Source organism: Pseudopodoces humilis, chromosome 10 (genome assembly GCF_049639895.1).
Source record: "Pseudopodoces humilis isolate 2021_Gansu_Grassland_sample_001 chromosome 10, ASM4963989v1, whole genome shotgun sequence".
Classification (NCBI taxonomy): Eukaryota; Metazoa; Chordata; class Aves; order Passeriformes; family Paridae; genus Pseudopodoces; species Pseudopodoces humilis.
The window spans coordinates 30,969,197-30,986,824 of NC_142209.1; the positions used below are offsets into that span (position 1 = coordinate 30,969,197).

At 52.2% G+C, this 17,628-nt stretch overlaps 1 protein-coding gene across 7 annotated transcripts in view; it reads right to left on the bottom strand.

Moving 5' to 3' along the window:
• Window positions 1-315: 315 nt before the first annotated feature.
• Window positions 316-17,628, bottom strand: part of LRRC7 (leucine rich repeat containing 7) — a 98,329-nt gene continuing 81,016 nt past the window's right edge. For 3 of the 7 annotated variants that reach the window (XM_088060424.1, XM_088060422.1, XM_088060423.1), the window contains exons 17-24: window positions 14,970-15,081; window positions 14,594-14,774; window positions 12,035-13,712; window positions 6,625-6,744; window positions 5,040-5,258; window positions 3,474-3,566; window positions 2,252-2,326; window positions 316-1,070 (exon numbers count right to left, since the gene is read on the bottom strand). In XM_088060424.1, the coding sequence (XP_087916550.1) occupies window positions 963-1,070; window positions 2,252-2,326; window positions 3,474-3,566; window positions 5,040-5,258; window positions 6,625-6,744; window positions 12,035-13,712; window positions 14,594-14,774; window positions 14,970-15,081 (2,586 nt within the window). In that variant the 3' untranslated portion in view covers window positions 316-962. Of the gene's footprint in view, window positions 1,071-2,251; window positions 2,327-3,473; window positions 3,567-5,039; window positions 5,259-6,624; window positions 6,745-10,148; window positions 10,299-12,034; window positions 13,713-14,593; window positions 14,775-14,969; window positions 15,082-16,423; window positions 16,532-17,628 lie in introns of those variants that run through there. The other 4 variants (XM_088060428.1, XM_088060427.1, XM_088060425.1 and 1 more) reach the window with 4 other exon arrangements.

Here is a 17,628-nt window from a genome sequence, read left to right on the forward strand (position 1 = left end):
TCCCATTCCAGAGGGAGTTATCCCATTCCAGAGGGAGTTATCCCATTCCAGAGGGAGTTATCCCATTCCAGAGGGAGTTATCCCATTCCAGAGGGAGTTCACCCATTCCAGAGGGAGTTCACCCATTCCAGAGGGAGTTATCCCATTCCAGAGGGAGTTATCCCATTCCAGAGGGAGCTAACCCATTCCAGAGGGAGTTATCCCATTCCAGAGGGAGTTATCCCATTCCAGAGGGAGTTCACCCATTCCAGAGGGAGTTATCCCATTCCAGAGGGAGTTATCCCATTCCAGAGGGAGTTATCCCATTCCCACGTGGGTTCCTTGTCCCGAGGTCCCAGAGTTACAATTGGAGAAGTCTCTCACCCTGTATAGTGAATTGTTCCTGATCCCTACGGAGCCAGCTATACACACGGCATATGTACAGGTATTTTCATAAGGCATAGAATATCTTTGCATTGAAAATAAATGAACATTATTAAATTTAATTTAATATATACTTTCTTTGAGGTGTTTATGAAAATATTTTCTTCTCTATACTTTCGTATGCGACATGATAGAAATATTTCATGGGAAGTACAGGTTAATATATTTCATTTTATAAAGGCATATACAACTTTGAGGCAGTGTTTCTGATGGACAGCAGAATTCCTAAAGGATTTGTATGTGCTTCTGTGTTTTGAAATCATATGAAATTGACTTTTAAGAAGGAACTTGGTTAAAAAAACGCACCAATGCACAGCCAGAGGCTGACAAGTAAAACTAATACGGAGCCACATGAACAATATATTTATAGAGTTAATTCTTATATTTTCTCCCGATGATTGGTACTAACATAGAGTATTATACATTTGGCACTACTGTTTGCCATTGGTCCAGCAATTGGCAAAAAATTGGTTTCCTATGTATAAATCTGTTTGAGCATTAGATCTGGCTAGACATATTTACTATTTATAAAAAAATATTTAGACAGTAAGCTCACGTTGGATAACTAAGTCTACTGTGTTCTGGAAACTCTTCAGTAGGAGCACAGCCTTCTCGTGTTCCAGGTGTACAAAGCTGTGTCCATTGGCCTGCAGCAGGGAAAACACAAGGGAAGAGGCTTTAGTGGATTGTTTTTTGGGGAAAAAAAGGGATATTTGGCAATTAAAAGCAAGGCTAAAATAAATAATGAACATATGAGGATTTCTCATGAGCACACATTTCTCTTGTCCTCTGTGGGATGGCTTGGGTGCTCCAAGGAATGATTTTATTCCCACTGAAATCATGCTGTGGCTCTGGGGTCTGAGCAGGACCCGCTTAAAGCCTTAATACAATAAAACATCTTTCCTCTGGGAAAGAGGAATTCAAATTCCAGGCAGGGAAAATTCCAAATACACCGACAACTGTGCCAAAACAGGGCGTGCACGGAATGTTGGAATTCTGCACTGTGGGCTGGGAGGGATCTCAAGGATTTGGAGGATCCAGAGGGAGATCAAGGGGCAGAGTGTGAGGACAAGGCTGGGGTGGGAGATGGATCCTCCAGCAGGGACTGGTGGCACTGCCAGCCTGGAAAACAGACAGGGACAGAGCCCAGAGAGGAGAATCTGGAATGAGGAGCTGAGGGGCACCAAGGGGGAATGGCCAGGGCTGAGCAGAGTCCTCTGGGAATGACTGGGACTGTCACACCTCGGTGGGAAAAGCAGGAGAAATGTGATTCCCAAAGAATCCACAGGGTCTGAGCTCCCTTTGAGGGAAAAATGCCTCCACCCTGAGCCTCCCCTGGCCCAGCCTGGGGCCGTTCCCTCTCCTCCTGGAGCAGATCCCAAATCCCCCCGGCTGTCCCCTCCTGCCAGGGACTTGTGCAGAGCCAGAAATTCCCCCTGAGCCTCCTTTGCTCCAGGCTGAGCTTTCCCAGCTCCCTCAGGGATTCTCCAGCCCCTTCCCAGCTCCCTCAGGGATTCTCCAGCCTCTTCCCAGCCCTGTTCCCCTGGGCTCGCTCCAGCCCCTCTGGCTTAGGTTTGAGGGTGCCCCAAAGTGGCCCCAGGGCCGGAGGTGCCCCAGCCCAGGGGACAAGCCCTGCCCTGGGCACTGCCCACGAGCTTTGGTTCAAAGCAGGTGCCCGTGGCCACCAGGGCAAGAAGTGCTTTGGGCAGGAGCTGTAAATCAGTTTTGAAGTCCCCAAAACACAAGTGGCAGGTGGGTCCTGCTGCAAACAGCACCCAGGGTATTTTTAGGCTGAGCCCTGAGCCCAGGAATCCCAAGGCATCCCTACCTGGAGGATTTTGTCTCCGGGCTGGAGCAGGCTGGAGGCAGGGCCGTCAGGCTGAACCCTAGTAACAAAGATACCCTATAAGTCAGAAGTAACACAGGTTAGGATGCTTTCTCCAAGAACTACATCCCAAAACACACAGGGTTCCCTAACTGGGGGCTCTGGATACCCTGGAGATGGGTGAACACCAAACTGATTTATTCTGTTTGCTACCAGACACCAGTCTGGGGGTGGAGCAGCTCTCTGGGACCTTCAGCACTTATCAATAATTGTGGCTCATTTAAAACTAAAACCCCACATCACAAAGAAAGTCCAGAGTGAACAGGGCATGAGTGACAGGTTATCAGGAGGCTAATTAAAATGGAGCAAGTGTTAATTATTAGAATAATGTGTATCATAATCTCTGGACAGCAATCTTTGCTTCCTCTAGGAAACACAGCTTGAATTTCACCATTCTCCATATTTATGGAAGTTCTCCCTGTCCCTGCAGCATGAATCCAGTATTATCCAAGAACATCAACTCCAGGAATGTGTCCAAGGCCTCCTTTTCCAACAAACTCCAGTCATTTCCAGGGCACCAAACACAAATGCACAGGTGTGAATTCCCAGTCCTACAGCCCTGGGAGCTGGGCCTCACCACATGCTGGAGTTTTCGAGGCCTCCTCCTATTGCAAACAGATTTATCTGGAGTGTGCAGTTCTCAAAATGAATTTGAGTGTCCCTGACCATCACCAGGTGTCAGTTTTAACTCCCAGTTCAGGAGACAACTGCTGCCCTGGGGTCTGGAAGGATCCAGGGGTTTCCAGGCTGGTTTTATTTGACACAGCAGCTACAAACCCTGGAATTTCAGCCTTCAGGAATGATACTGTACTTTAGGGTTCCCTCTAATTAATTTAGTAAAAGTTGGATTGGGGTGTAAGATGACTCTTAAAAAGCAAGAGAGACAATTCTCCAGAAAACAGCCCAAGAAATTATCTTATCCAGGGAATATGGGCCAGACACTCATGGGATTGAGGCTGGATTCCCTCATCTTCTTTAACTGGGAAAAAAAGCAAACAACACTGCTGAAAAAAAAACCAAACCAACAACAAAAAACCAAAGCCAAGTATGGGGATAAAACTCTTTCAATTATGCCAAGAGGGGCACAAACATCCCCCTCATATTCCCTGCCTCCACTCTGGGACCTCTCTAACAGGGAGCAGGGAGAGAGGAATTTCAAACTCACCTTATCAGAAGGTTTGAATGGATTTCCTTGTCCACTTATTCCACCACTGATACTAAACCCAAGGCCAGGATTCTTCTCTATCCTCACACAAAACTAGGTAGGAAAAACAGGGGTGATGTCAGCACGGAATCCTGCCCCAGCCACGGCACCTCCTTCCCTCCCATCCCATTTCCCTGGATGAGCTGAGCCCCTGCACGCCACAAAATGGGAAAAACCTCTGGAATATTGCTGGAAACTGGCAGCATTTCCCCACACTGCAGCGATGCCACAACATTCCCTGTGGCTCACAGATTATTTTTTGCATGGATTTTAATGTTTTTTTTTCAAGGAGGAAAAAACCCTTTAGATTTGTGAAAGAGAAGTTCACCCTGGCCAGGTTTTTCCACTTAAACGTTGGGATAAACCCATTAGGGAGGCTTTGTGTGGTGCAATTTTGTTTTCCCAGGAGGAACCAGGCGTGCAGCACCCCTGGGATGAAGCCAAGGATAAAACTCTGGGATCTCTGGAGCAGTGCTGGGATCTGACAGCCTGCACTGAGCACCAAACCCTCCTGTCACAGGAATCCGTGCTGAGCCTCCTCTGTCACTCAGGGTGGCTCCAAAGAGCCTTGGGGAGTTGGATATAAAATAAAAATGAGCTCAGAGAGCTTCATGGCCTCCCCCAGCAGGTTCTGAACATCAGGGACGTGGGACAGGAGCTGCTTCCAGGGCTCCAGTGACACTCCCCACAGGAGGAAGGTTTAGGGATGGCTCTGCACCTCATTCTGCTCCTCAGGAGCCTCACACAACCCTGCAGAGTCCTGAAGGACAAATCCAGTGGGGGCAGGAGCAGGGAATGAGGAAACTCCCCAGTGCCTGTGCCAGGCTGGGGCACGGGGGCAGCAGCTGGGCTGAGCTGGGCAGCTCTGAGCAGAGCAGAGTCCCACCAAAGCCCTGCCCTGCTGGCACTGGGCTGGGTCACTGGGGAAAGGGCAGAAGCTGAAAATTAATTCAGGCTGAGCCGGGAATGCCGGCTCTGCTCAGGGACCTCAATTCCAAACGGTGTCACTGGGTCAGTCGGGGAGAAAATGGGTATTGGTGGCTGGTGCTGGGAAAGGGACAGATCCAGCCTGTGCCCAGTCCAGCCAGAGCTCCTCCAGCCCAGCCAGAGCTCCTCCAGCCCAGCCAGAGCTCCTCCAGTCCAACCAGAGCTCTCCCAGTCCAGCCAGAGCTCCTCCAGCCCAGCCAGAGCTCCTCCAGCCCAGCCAGAGCTCCTCCAGCCCAGCCAGAGCTCTCCCAGTCCAGCCAGAGCTCTCCCAGTCCAGCCAGAGCTCTCCCAGTCCAGCCAGAGCTCTCCCAGTCCAGCCAGAGCTCCTCCAGTCCAGCCAGAGCTCCTCCAGTCCAACCAGAGCTCCTCCAGCCCAGCCAGAGCTCCTCCAGACCAACCAGAGCTTTCCCAATCCAACCAGAGCTCCTCCAGTCCAACCAGAGCCACCCCAGTCCCAGCTCCCCTGGGCTGCCCGGCTCAGCTGTCCCAGTCCTGCCCAAGGTTCCCGTGGACAGGAATGTTGTTGTTCCTGTGGCTCACCTGCTCCTGGTAGGCGTCCGTGCTGCGCTGGCCCTTGGTCTGGATGAGGCACCGCTGGGGCTGGGGGGCCCGGGAGCTCTGGGATGACGGGATCTGGATGGGCAGGGGCGGCTGGTACTGCTGGATGGTGACCTTGTTCATGCTGCCCTCGTACTGCTGCTCCCGGCTCCGGTGCTGCAGGCTCTGCGATCCCATCAGCGTCTGGATGTGGCTACCTGCCTGTGGGCACATCCGTCAGGAGCGGCCAGCAAAGCCCCCCTGCCCAGCACAGCCCTCACAGCTGGCAAGAGCAGCGTCCCCACACCGCTCATCCCGATTCCTCAGAGGACAAACAGCTCGGCTGTCAGGGCCAACTCCATCCCACACCATCAGCCTCCCCTGCTGCTGTGCCTGGAGGCATCTCTGGCACCGACGGCTTTTGTTTCACCTCCCCTGGCCCAGGGATCTCGGGGAGCCAAGGGCTGCTCCTTCTGCAGCGGCCCTGGATAAAAGCTTGGAGCAGGGGGGAGCTCCGTGGGATCCCCACACACAGCAGGAACCGCTGTGCCCTCCTGGCACTCCAGGCATGGATCTCCCGACAGCGATCCCTGGGATTATCCCGGCTCATCCCTGCAGCTCCAACACAGGGCGTGAGTGAGGATTCTCCACTCTCCAGCTTTGTGGTCAGAGCAGCCCAGCCCAGCCCAGCCCAGCCCAGCCCAGCCCAGCCCAGCTCAGCCCAGCCCAGCTCGGCCCAGCCCAGCCCAGCCCGGCCCAGCCCAGCCCGGCTCAGACCGGCCCAGCCCGGCTCAGCCCAGCCCAGCTCAGCCCAGCCCAGCCCAGCTCAGCCCAGCCCAGCCCAACCCAGCCCAGCAGCTGCTGAGCCCATGGGCAGCCAGGAGCTCTGGCACTGGAATTCTGTATCCACCACCACAGATCCACCAGAAATGAGACCCTTTCCCAGGGAGTTTATCAGCAAAAGGGCTGTGCCTGTGCAGGGCTGGCCTGGAGCCATCCCACCACTCCTGCTCTTTATGGACTGAACAACAAACAGGGATGAAACCTCAGGATGATGCTGCAGGACCAGGACAGGAGACCCAGCCCAGTTCTCTGTGCCCACTGCCCACAGCAGAGCCAGAGCACGCAAAGGGGCACCATGAAAACGATGCCTGAAGTTTTTTTAGCTTTCATATTTCCCCCTTCTGCCCTGCCCTAACTCTGAACTTCACAGAAAGCCCCAGCAAGTTCTCCTCACAGCTTAGGGAGACAAAATTGCAGCTCCAGGCCCAAAGGGTACAACCAGCAGGGAATTGATGTGAGGACTGCATCACTGGAGCTGGAATTGGACAATTAATTCATGGAGCAGAACTTATCGAAGTGTGAAACTCGTGACTCAGAGCCCAGCTCGGGTGGAGCCACGGCCGGGCTCTTGCACTGCCCAAGGTGCTCCTTGGAAGGGCTTTTAATAAATCCCTGCTTTATTCCTTTAACCCTGCCCAGCCTCTGCTCCAGGAGCCTCTCAAGGCATCAAAACCAGCGCCCTCAACTCACAGAACTCTTGCTTTAATCCTGGCAGCACCCCCAGGCTGCCCCAAGCTGTCCTTACCTTCTTGGTGACGGTGTCGGGGGGCACGTCCCGCCGGCCCAGCGGGTACGGGGTCCAGGGGCTGCCCACGGCCACCTCGTCCTGCCCGTTGTCCAGGAGGCTGCTCTGCTGCGACGGGGTCTGTTCACAAATGCAGGGCAGCCTTTAGTGACCGGCACAAAGCCTCGCACGCTCACGTCACAACAACGCGGCCACGCGCCACGGCCACGACGCCCGGCGCTCCGCCGGCACGACGGGCTCTGGGACTCTCTGCAAGCAGGAGAGCTCGAGAGGTTTGGGACAGAAATCACGAGAATAATGAATGATGAGAGAGAAGAGAAAATTCATTGGATGGGGACTCGTTACTTTCGGAGAAACTAATTTTGGCAAATTGTGATATTTAAACGGCCTGGCGTTAATTCCCGGAGTCGGGACTTTCTCGCTGCTCATTCCAGCGGCAGGAACTTTTCTAGGAAGGATTTGCCACCAGGAAAAATGAGCTGTTTGTGTTTTCTGCAGCAAACATCCCCTGCTGGCAGTGCCAAGGCTGTGCTGGCTCCGTGTGCAGCTCCCAGAACCTCCTGGTTTGTGCCAGGGACATTTTTTGGTACAATATTAACCCGGAATTCAATGTTTGCCTCAACATGAATGGCCACAACACACAGAGAGCGTTTCCTCAATGTTCATAATTCCCTTTTCTCTCCTGTTCCGTGTCTCTTCCTTGTCACATTCCCCCCTGGTGGTTTCATTCCTGTTTTCAGGACTTTGGACAGGGTTTGGACTTTTCCTGCCCAATCCTGAGTTTCCATTATTGGTCTGTCTATTTCTCGATCATCACTGGGAGTTTTCCTAACACCTTTTGGGTGTCGAACTTCCCAAAATCCCAGCCTTGTCCTGCCTCTGACAGCACCTGGCACAGTGTAGTGCTTATTGGTTAATGGGGATCTGCAAAGGAATAAAAAATATCCATCCTTCCCCTCTGCCATTCCAGGAATTCCTTCTCTAGCTTAGACTAAAAAAAAAAAAAATAAAAATCAGGATACACTTCTCTAGATGGATGAAGAATTAATCAAATTTGCTTTGAGATGTGAAAGCTGGGAATTTTTCCATTAAAAACTAATTTTTAACAGAAGTTGAAAAATAAATAAAAGGAAATTATGATTTAAATTACGTCTCTGAGGTGAAGTTAAAAAACTCCAACTCTGATTATTTAAAATGAAAGGAAACTTCCATCAGAATTCTTTCATCATTCAAGAAATCTTCTAGAAAAATCATGTAATTTGTGATTTTCCTTCTATTAAAAACCACTAGAAAAACATTTCCCCTGTTTAAAGCCCAGGATCTCCTTGCAGAGCTTTCTTTAACCCCATTTAAAGGGGAAAATGAGCCATTCCCTGCAGAGCTGTCCTGGGAATCTGCTCACATCCCAAGGGATCAATTTATGGATCCCTCTGGGTGCCCTTCCCATTCCAAAAGGAACCTCTGCTCCCCTCCTCACTGTTATTCCCAATGGGAATTCCCACTCTGGGAGTTCTGGGAATGGGTTGCACCAAATGATGAACTTTAAAAACTTTTCACTGGGAGCCAGAAACGGGCAGGATCCCTCTGGAGAGGGCTGAATTGGCACTCCAGAGGGAAAAGGGAAAATGCAGAGAGCTCTCTCAGCTTCCTCCAGAAACAGGGAAATCCTGGGATTGCGTTTGCTGCAGCAAAAGGAATTCATCCCCTTGCAATATTGGCCATTTCCTGAGCTGGGAGAGGCTGCTCCACTTCCATGAAATCTGGGGAAAAGAGGAAAAGCAGCACTTCCCACATTTTCTACAGGGAGTAGATTGATGCCATGAAGGTTTTCAATGTAATTCATTGTTCAAGTTGATTTCCTGACAGCCAGAGCTCACTCATTACTCTCTCGAATCCAGGCCACGGGAAGGAGGGAGGAGGAGAGGCAAGGATTAAACTGCTGTGGCCTGGATTCTTTAGGAAATGCAAATTCTGTGGAAGGTGTGAAGCAATAAAATTAAACAACACTAAATATACACAGTATTTTTCCAACAGTCATTTCCCCCTGCAGTAATCTTTCCCAACAATCATTTTCCCAAACAGTACAGCCAGAGAACGACCCCTCGATGCAAAACTCAGCATCACAGTTTCTATGGATATGGAGCAATGGAATGCTGGTGAAATAGAAAAGCAGAATAATCCACATCAGACCACGCCCCGAAATATTCCACAGAGCAGATTCCCGAATTTCCTCAGACATCCATCATTAATACCCATATTCATCTACAGCCTAAAAATCCTGGAAGTGCCATAAAACACCTCATTCCTAGCGTGTGGAGGCAACCAGCACCATTCTTTGGGGTTGATTCCCAATGGATTTTTCCAGGGACTCGTGACAAGCACCTGAGCAGACAAACAAGTTCCTGGGAAGCAAAGACAACACTGGGGTGTCCCTGCCCAGCACACACATCCAGGCGGGATCCCCTGGGAGCCTCCCGCCCCACGACAGAGCAGCACAGCCCCAGAGCAGGACCTGGGGGGACACGGCATGGAGGTGACAGAGGATGGAGGGACAGTGGGAAAGGCCTGGCACTGCTCCCTGTGCGCTGCCATCCTGCCCTGGATTGCCTGGAATTCCGGCCGGGACACGCCTGGGGTCGGCAGGAGGAGCAGGGCCGAGCTCTGGGCCAGCTCCTGCTGCTGCTAAATTATCCTGCTCTCCTCAAATCCTCGGAGCTGAGCTCTGAACCCTTGGAAGCCTCCTTTGGGAATTGCTGGCCAGGCTGCTCTGGCCTGGGTGGCTGCCAGGGGCCAGCCTGGTGATTCCCAGCACGGATGATCCCATTGGAACGCCGGGATTCCGGCTCTGCTGCCCTGTAATTACCGACAGAGCTGCTGCTGATTTGTCCCCTCAGCTCCTGTGCCAGGGCAAGGAGAGGCTGAGCCATCAGAAAGGTCTCAGCATCCCTCGCTGACACTGAGAATCCTGCAGGAATGGCCCTCTCTGCCTTGTCCTGGGTCCCTCTCCCTCCAAATATTCCTTGGGAATACGTAGTTTTGTACGTCTGTACCAGTCAGCAATATATTGATGATAAATATAAGATAAACAGTAAATAAATGAGGAAAAAGTTCTCTTTTTTAGGTGTTCCTCAAAGTTTTGAATGGGTTTGGGCGTGGTAACGTGTTCAAAACCCATCAGGTGTTACAGCACACCCAATTAATGCTCAAATATGAAAATCCCCATCTCCTGGAGCCCGTTCAACATTTCCACACCCGTTTTTCTAGGATCAAACAGCCCCAGAGCAAACCACGTTCCCCAGTGAGCAAATGACAGCCCGGGAGTGTGTGAGGAGAGCAGGAAAGCAGGAGTGACAGCCAGGGAGCTCCGGAATCCAAAAAGCAAGGCCAGAGCCGCGTCCCTGCCAGCCTTGCTTTGTGGACCGGGCACCGAAAAAGCGCGAGGAAGAGGCAGAAGCTAAACCAGGAGGAAGCAAGGATCGTTAATTAACCGGGAATGCCGGGAATGCTGGCTAGCCCATACTTACTTTCGGTAGAGGTAGCTCTTGAAGCATTTGGTTTTCAAATTTAGATTTAGGCTGCAAGTTTAAAGTCATGCTTCGGCCGGCATGCATGGCTGAAACCCCTCCAGAGTGCAGCATGCCAAGGCTAACTGTGTGGTGTTTGTAAGCAGCGCTCTGAGTAGAGGAAACAACCACGGGACACATATGAACACACATGCTCAGAATTAAGTCTCACACATACATGGTTAAGTTCACAGAGTTTTAGTTTAAGCCAACAAACAGTACCGAGTATCAATAGCTCCTCCAGGCATGCACTGGTCACACAAAGCGAGTACATTGCTCCTCGTACAGAAAATGGGCACCAGAGAGGAAGGACTTCCACGCTGACAGCACATGAGGGGTGGTGGGATCTGGAGTTCGCATCCTACAGGTCTTGCTTTTGCAAAAACGGCCAAATTCGGGGTGGGCTGTGTAGGCAGAGGTGGGCCTGGCGTGGAGGAGCAGCCCCCGGGCAAGTCCCGCTCCCTGAAAAGCGCGGACCAGCCTGCGTGGGAGCAGCTGGGCAGGGCAGGGACACGGGTCCCGTGCCCACCCCAGGGACAGGGGCTGCTCCCAGCTGCTCCCAGCAGCAGGGTCTCCAGCAGGCAGCCCAGCCCAGCTCCTTGGAGCTCTGCACCCAGCAGGAAGCACCTCGCAGGGATTAGGGACAACCACCGGCAGCGGCTTTCCGGGGTTAAAGCACCCTTTGTGCGCGTTGTGAGCTAAGTGTGAAGGTAATTCCTTAAAGCAACAACATCTGGCAAGGGTTTATTTCCACCAGGAAGGGCCCTGCTCGGGGGGCACTAGTTTCCCTGGGTAGGAGGCAGTTTCCAGTGGGTTTACACAGCACAAGGAGAAGAGCTGAGGGAGGAAAACACTTCAGCCTTGGAGCCCCTTTTTAAAGTTTCCCCATTCGATCTTTAAGGATAATTTAATGTCATCACATCCGAGCAACTGGAAGGTAAGGAGGGTATTAACACCGAACTCAGGAGGCTCTAGCAAAAAGCAGTATATGGACACATTTGGCAATGACTTCTTATGCATTTCACCACAGGAATTCGTCACAACCACTTCAGATCACGGAGTAAATCGGATTCATGGATTAGGTCATTAAATAGGTAATGACTGAATCATGCACTAAAGTACCCTTTGGATAGAAGGCAAATCAGCATAACTTCCTACAGCTAGAAGGAGTAACGATCACATTCCCGTTAGAACAGTGGCAGTGGATACCCAGGGATATTTCTCAGTTATAGACACTTTTAAACCCCCTGCACTAACAGTGACACCAGAGCTAAAATACATTTTATTACTTATTCTCTTTTTCCTTTATTCCTTTTTACTGCCAAGGCACGCCCAGTGCCTCTCCAAGCTCTCGGTCGTTACTGACCTGGTGGCTCCAGCAGCGCTTCCATGAGGGGGAGAGAACCTCAGGGCTCTTCCTGATTTTGGGCAGAGCTGCAGGAGTCACGACCCCCGTGACGGGCACTGGGGCAGAGCCTCTGGATTTACCCGGGGTCCAGAGTCTCTGTCCCAGCAGAGCCTCTGGATTTACCCAGGTTTCAGAATCACCACCCCAGTGACTGCCCCAAGGAATGTCACCAGCGTGAAGCCTCTGGATTGACCCAGGAGCCGGAGCCACCACCCCGGTGACCGTCCCGAGGGGCACCGCCAGTGAGGAGCCTCTGGATTTTCTGGGATCCCTCACTCCAGCTGAGCACCCCCAGGGCCCTCGGCGGGCCGGTCCCTCCGACACCACGGTGGGAATTTCATCCCTGGGAATTCTGGTGGTCACCACTGCACGTGCAAATCGTTTGACAGAGCGAAACACACAACTAAAGGCATTAATTGCAGAGAAATGCCAAACATACCCTGTCTAACCTTCTAGCTTCTATATGTCTAAGTAGCTGTTGTCTCCAGTCAGCGGGCATTTTAGCACAGCTCTCATTTCCCTTCCCAGGGGGAGGCCTCGGCTTTATATCACTGCTATCGGAAGGCTTGTCGCCATAGTTACCCAAGTTATAGTCTGACGGAATCTTTTCCAGCAGAGCTGCCATGGTGGGCCTCGCTGAGACCGGCCGCGTTTGGGCCGTGCCGTAGCTCTCTGTGCTGTAGCTTCGTGCTGACAGGGGCCTCCTTTGCGTGAGGTTTTTAACTGGGAAGCTCCCAGTCTGGGCTTTCACCTCCTGGTAGGAAGGGTGCTCGTCTTCGTAGCGCCCGTTGCGCTTGAGGAACTGGGCCTCGGGCACGGCCATGCTGCCCTGGCGCTCCGGGGCGCCGCGGAACGGGGCCCGGCCGTACCTGTCCGCCGGGGGCAGCTCCTGGGGCTCGCCCACCCTGCGGAACACCGACATCTCCGCCGAGCTGACCAGCGAATCCGCCCTGCGCAGGAAGCCGGGCCGCGCGGCCGGGCCAGGGAAGGGGGCGGCCGGCGGCTCCTCGCCGACCGAGGGCTGCGAGAAGGAGAACATGGGCTCCACGGGTGCATAGCCACGGTAGCCCCGCGGGCTCACCAGCTCCTGGGGCAGGCTCTTGGCCGGCTGGGGCAGGTACTCGGCGTTGAGCTGGAAGGGCGGCAGGAGCCGCTTGTCGGCCGGCAGCTCCACGGCGCCCTGGGGGTTGAAGCTTTGGTCGAACTGATAGACTTTCTTGGTGACCGACGCCTTGTGCTGCGGCTGCACCTTGACGCTGCCGTAGGTCAGCAGCTCGTCGTCCAGCATGGGCACGGACTGGCTGCGGGACATGCTCAGCACGCCGTGCTCCGGGCCCAGCAGCTTGTCCACCCTCTCGTGGGGGCCCACGGTGTCGTTCCCGGATGCATAGTTTTCCAGGGGGATGTTGTAGACCTTGTACGCACCGATGTCGATCTCGTCGATGCTCTGTGACTTCTTAAACTTGTTCGTTTTTAAATCCCTCATCATCGGGGAGAGCCGCTCCGTGCTCTTGCTGATGGAGATGACGTTTTTGGAAGGGTCCGGGCGACAGTGCATGTGGGAAAAGACGTTTGTGAGGCTCCTGTTAGCGTTGGAGTCGTGATATTCCCACGGAATTCCTGGAGTGAAAGTGCTCGTCATTTCGGGAGACTCCTTGACGTGATCTTTCCGCTCGGGCAAAGGGCTGGTGTTGGGGGTGCTTTCCAGTTTGGAAGGAAAAGCTGTCCTGTCTTCAAAAGGACTGGGGGTTCTGGTCCAATTTTGCCAAGGATTGGGAGGAGGCACTTCAGAGTCGTGTGTGTTTCTGAGCGCGGGCTGCTCCAGCTCCAGGGGGATCCCCACAATCCTGTCCTGCCGGATCAGCGGCCGGCGCCCGTGCGCAGAGGAGCTCCTGGATTTGGTGCTCAGCAGGGGGTTGGTGCTGGCGTTCTCTGCCGCGCTCTCCTCGGCCACGAACCCCGTGTTGTCGTAGTGGGAGCCGTCGTTCCAGCTGTCGGCGAAGGCGTCGCTCAGCGGGCGCCGCTCCGGGCGCGCCGGGACGTTCCCGGCCGGAGCCGCTTCCCGCTGGCTCAGCAATGGCTTGGTCTCCAGGGGCTGTGGGAACGACTGGGCCAGCCTGCAAAGACAAGAGAAGGGAACAAGATAAAATGTCCTCTGTCCCGGCACGCCAGCACTCATCGTCCTTGGAAAGCAATCCGGCCTTCTCCCATCTACGCTCTGGCTTCCGGATCGCACCGGGAGACCACAGGGATTCTGAACATGGAATATTCCCACTTGGAAGGGCCCCACAAGGATCACTGAGCCCAGGAACCAAACCTGCCCCCTCGGTGTTTTTAGCACCAACTGAGCTACTCTCAAGCTGTTGGGAACTCCACGGATGTCGTGCCACTGGCACGGGAATGGTGGCAGCAGGTTTCTGCCCTGGAGCACAGACTCCGGCAGGACACACACGGAGAAGCCAAGAAGTCACTCAAAGGCCTGGCTGGCTCCTTGCTGTGTTCCCAGAAATCCCGCTGAACAGATTTTCCTGCTGTAAAGATAATGGATGAGTGCAACAGAAGGTTCCCCCCCACTTTTTAACCAGAGACGCTGGAGGCGGTTTTTGCCTGTTCTCATCCAGCTCTTTAACGGGGCAGAGCCGCGGACGGAACAGCCTGAGGGGATTTGGGGCAGGCACTGACAGGACAGGCCGGTCCTGGAACATTTCCAGAGCAGGTTATGGCTTCCCAAGAACCTTTTTGGAGGTCCAGGGCAGAGGGAGCTGGGACAGCAATAATGGGACACCAACGGCACCAGCTCCAGGAGCTGGAATGCCTGGAGATGGCACAGAGCTGAACCAGCAGCTGTGGGATTATGGAATACGGAGGGTGGCCAGCTCTGCCAACATGGGACAAAAACGTGGATTATTTTTTAACCCCCAGTGCCCTAACAGGGTGGCTCTGAGGGCCCAGACAGGACAAAAGGGAAGCAGAAGCTGCGTCAGGAAAGATGTCACACCTGTTCCCCCACAAAGAGTTATTCACTGCTTCTTTAGCCGTGGTCTGCAGGGAGCCCATTTTTACGTGCGCGTTGGAGGACCCTGAGGAAGCCTGGGAAGGGGAATAGTCTGAGTAAGTGCCTGAGGAAACGCTGTTATTCAGACAATGGATCTTATCTGCTTCAGACTCATCTGTCGACTCTGAAACAAAACACAGCAAACGCTTTCAGGGGGCGGCACTCGGGAACGAAACACCAGAAAAACACATTTGAAAGTTAAAAGCGTTATTGGATCGGATGGACGCGCGCACAAATGTCCGCGGGCTATGGTTTACAAGCAGGGGTGGAACATCCCCACCACACGGTTTCATCTCAAAGGCTGTAAATCCATCAGTACCTTTCTTGTCTTTACCCAGCAGGATGAGTTTCGGGGGGTAGAGCGGCGTCTCGGGGATGGAAGGACGGAGCTCCCCTATCCTCATCTCACTGCCAGGATGTCCAAAGGCATCCTGAGGGACACAACAAGGCAGAGTGAGCACAGGAACGCTTCAAGCTGCAGCACACAAACAGTTCACAGCCCTCGTGATCATTCAAACACCCCAAACCCACCGGACGGGCTGTGCAGAATGTTCTAATTTGTCAGCAGAAAGTTCTAATTAGTCCTACACAAATCCTCCTCAAAATGAGGGTGATGTGATCGTTCTGGCAACGTGGACAAACCAGATGGAACTTGCAAGATACATCAAGGCCGTGTAAACATTTTTGATGAAGTCAAGGTCACCAAAAATGCTGCCAGCAGAAACAAATAGACACAAATTGAGTGTAAACAATTGGTATTTCAGGAGGGAGGATTCCTCGCTCAGTTATTTTTGGTGAGTCCTTCCAGAGATTCAGCTGTCCCTGGAGCTGTACCTAATTAAAATGGCTTTGTCTCTAAGGAGTTTGTGGCTAAATTGAAATGAGTTGGTTTTAATAAACTTCTGCCTGAGAGTTCAGCACACCTGGCCTTCACACGGGCCCTGCAACAGGAGTGAAAATAACCCCAGTTAAACTGGGGGAGGAAAGGGGGACTCATTCTTAGAAAGAGAAATTTCAAATTAGGACATTTAGGCCCCTAGGGAGGGAATGGAGGCACCAATGGGAACTGTGGGGCCTTTCTGATCCCTGCAGAAAGCTCCAGGATGAGGAGAGGAGTGTCCTGGGGAGACAGGGACAGGTGACACAGGAGGCTCTCTGCACCCTGACACATTGAAAATGCTCTCCAGTGAGTTTGGAGAGGGAAGGCAATAGGGAGAGATTTAATAATCAGAGAAACTGATCATTTAAACTGAAATTTAAACTGGAGTACCCAAACCAAATCCGCATTGCCAGAATGTATAATGCCACCATGTTTTAAAAATTTTCTTGTTTTCACTTACAGGGAGGAAACTTTCAGAGGTTAACTGCCATTAACTACTTTTTGTAGTGACAGAGATTTGCAGAAGCATTTGCCATGTGATTTATCCGTGGAGAATTTAATTCTGTTTACACCAGAGCTATTTCAAACCCTCTGTATTTGATGTTCTACTGGAGGCAGGACCTTCCCAGAAGAGGCATCCTCAGTTTAATCAGCGCCCTCGGGGCTCGTGTTTCAGGCAGTTCCACGGTGATTCCCACACGGAGTGATCCAGCCCAGCCTTCCCTTCCCCATGCAGAGGATTTCCCCGGTGCTCCACAGGTGCCCAGTGACCCCCAGAGCCCTTTCCCAGTGCAGTGGGACAAACTGGTGGGACCCCACGGCTGTGGGCAGAGCAGTGCAGGGCAGTGCAGAGCGTGACGTTCTCCACCTGAGCAGCCCAGGCCTGGCTGTACCTCTGAGCTTTGGGCCTTGTCCTCCCTGCCCGGGGCTTCCAGAGGGGATTTCGGGCTGCTCTCAGGCAAGGGGGTCTTGGGGGGTTCTTTGGTGTCTTTGTCTTGGACCTGGAATCCCAATATTGTGCCATGAAACTTCCAGGAGTTTCAAGCTTAAACTGTCCCCCACCTTGCTGGAAGAGATGAAGACCCAGCAGTTCCATTTTTCACAAGACTGTGAACTTGGGGTGCATGAAATTCCCTATTTTGTAGTATTTTCCTTTCCTTTTCATCCCCCAGCCCAGCCATTCCTTCAAAAAACCAATGCACTTTTGAAAGAACCACTCTGGCATTTGTGAATCTGCCATGAATATGTGAAATGTGCTGTAAAAACCCCCAAACCACTCTCCATTTAATTCCACTCTCTTTAAGAAGACCTTTTCCTTACAAGCTGAAGAACAAAAAGGTCACTAATAGGAAGAAAATTGCGAGGAGAAAGGGAAGAGATAAATGGAATTATGTTGAGTTGGTGCCTGGAGATTACTCTTCAGGATTTATTCCTCAGGATTAACAGGAGAAGGGTGCAGGAAGAGAGGAGAGAACTGTGGTGAGGAGAAAATGCCTGGTACAAACCATAAAAACAACTGGCAAGAGAAATACCAGCACATGCTCAGGCTGAGAACACAAGAACATTAAATTATAATCTGGAGGGACAGAATGTTTGGAATGACCAGGCTCCTGGAATCTGCTTGGAGCAGCCCAGGGCTCTGGGAAGGGATGAGGCAGAGGAAATTTGGGATATTCTCAATGCAAACACATCAAGAACAGGAACCACAAAGACCTGACTTGCTGATTTTGATATTCCTCATTGTTTCTCATGGAAAGGCAGCACAACTCCCTAAATAATTCCAGGCTCCTCTTCGGCCAGAACTCACATCTTTCAAAAAAGAATCGGAATGATGAAGAGGTTTGTTTTAATTGATGATTAATCAAGACATTGTTTGCTTATTGTGAATGGAGGTGAAGGGTGGTACAGTGGATTTGAAATGCAGCTCCTCATTCAGTTCCTCATTCCAGATGCTCCCTTTCATTATTTAGAAACAGTTTCTGAAGAAACACGTGCAAATTAATTGCAGGGAAAGCCAAAAGAGATCAGAAACCAGTTTATCTGAGGATGAAAAGTGAGCACTGCACCTGAAATTCAATTACCTGGGATCAGAAACTGC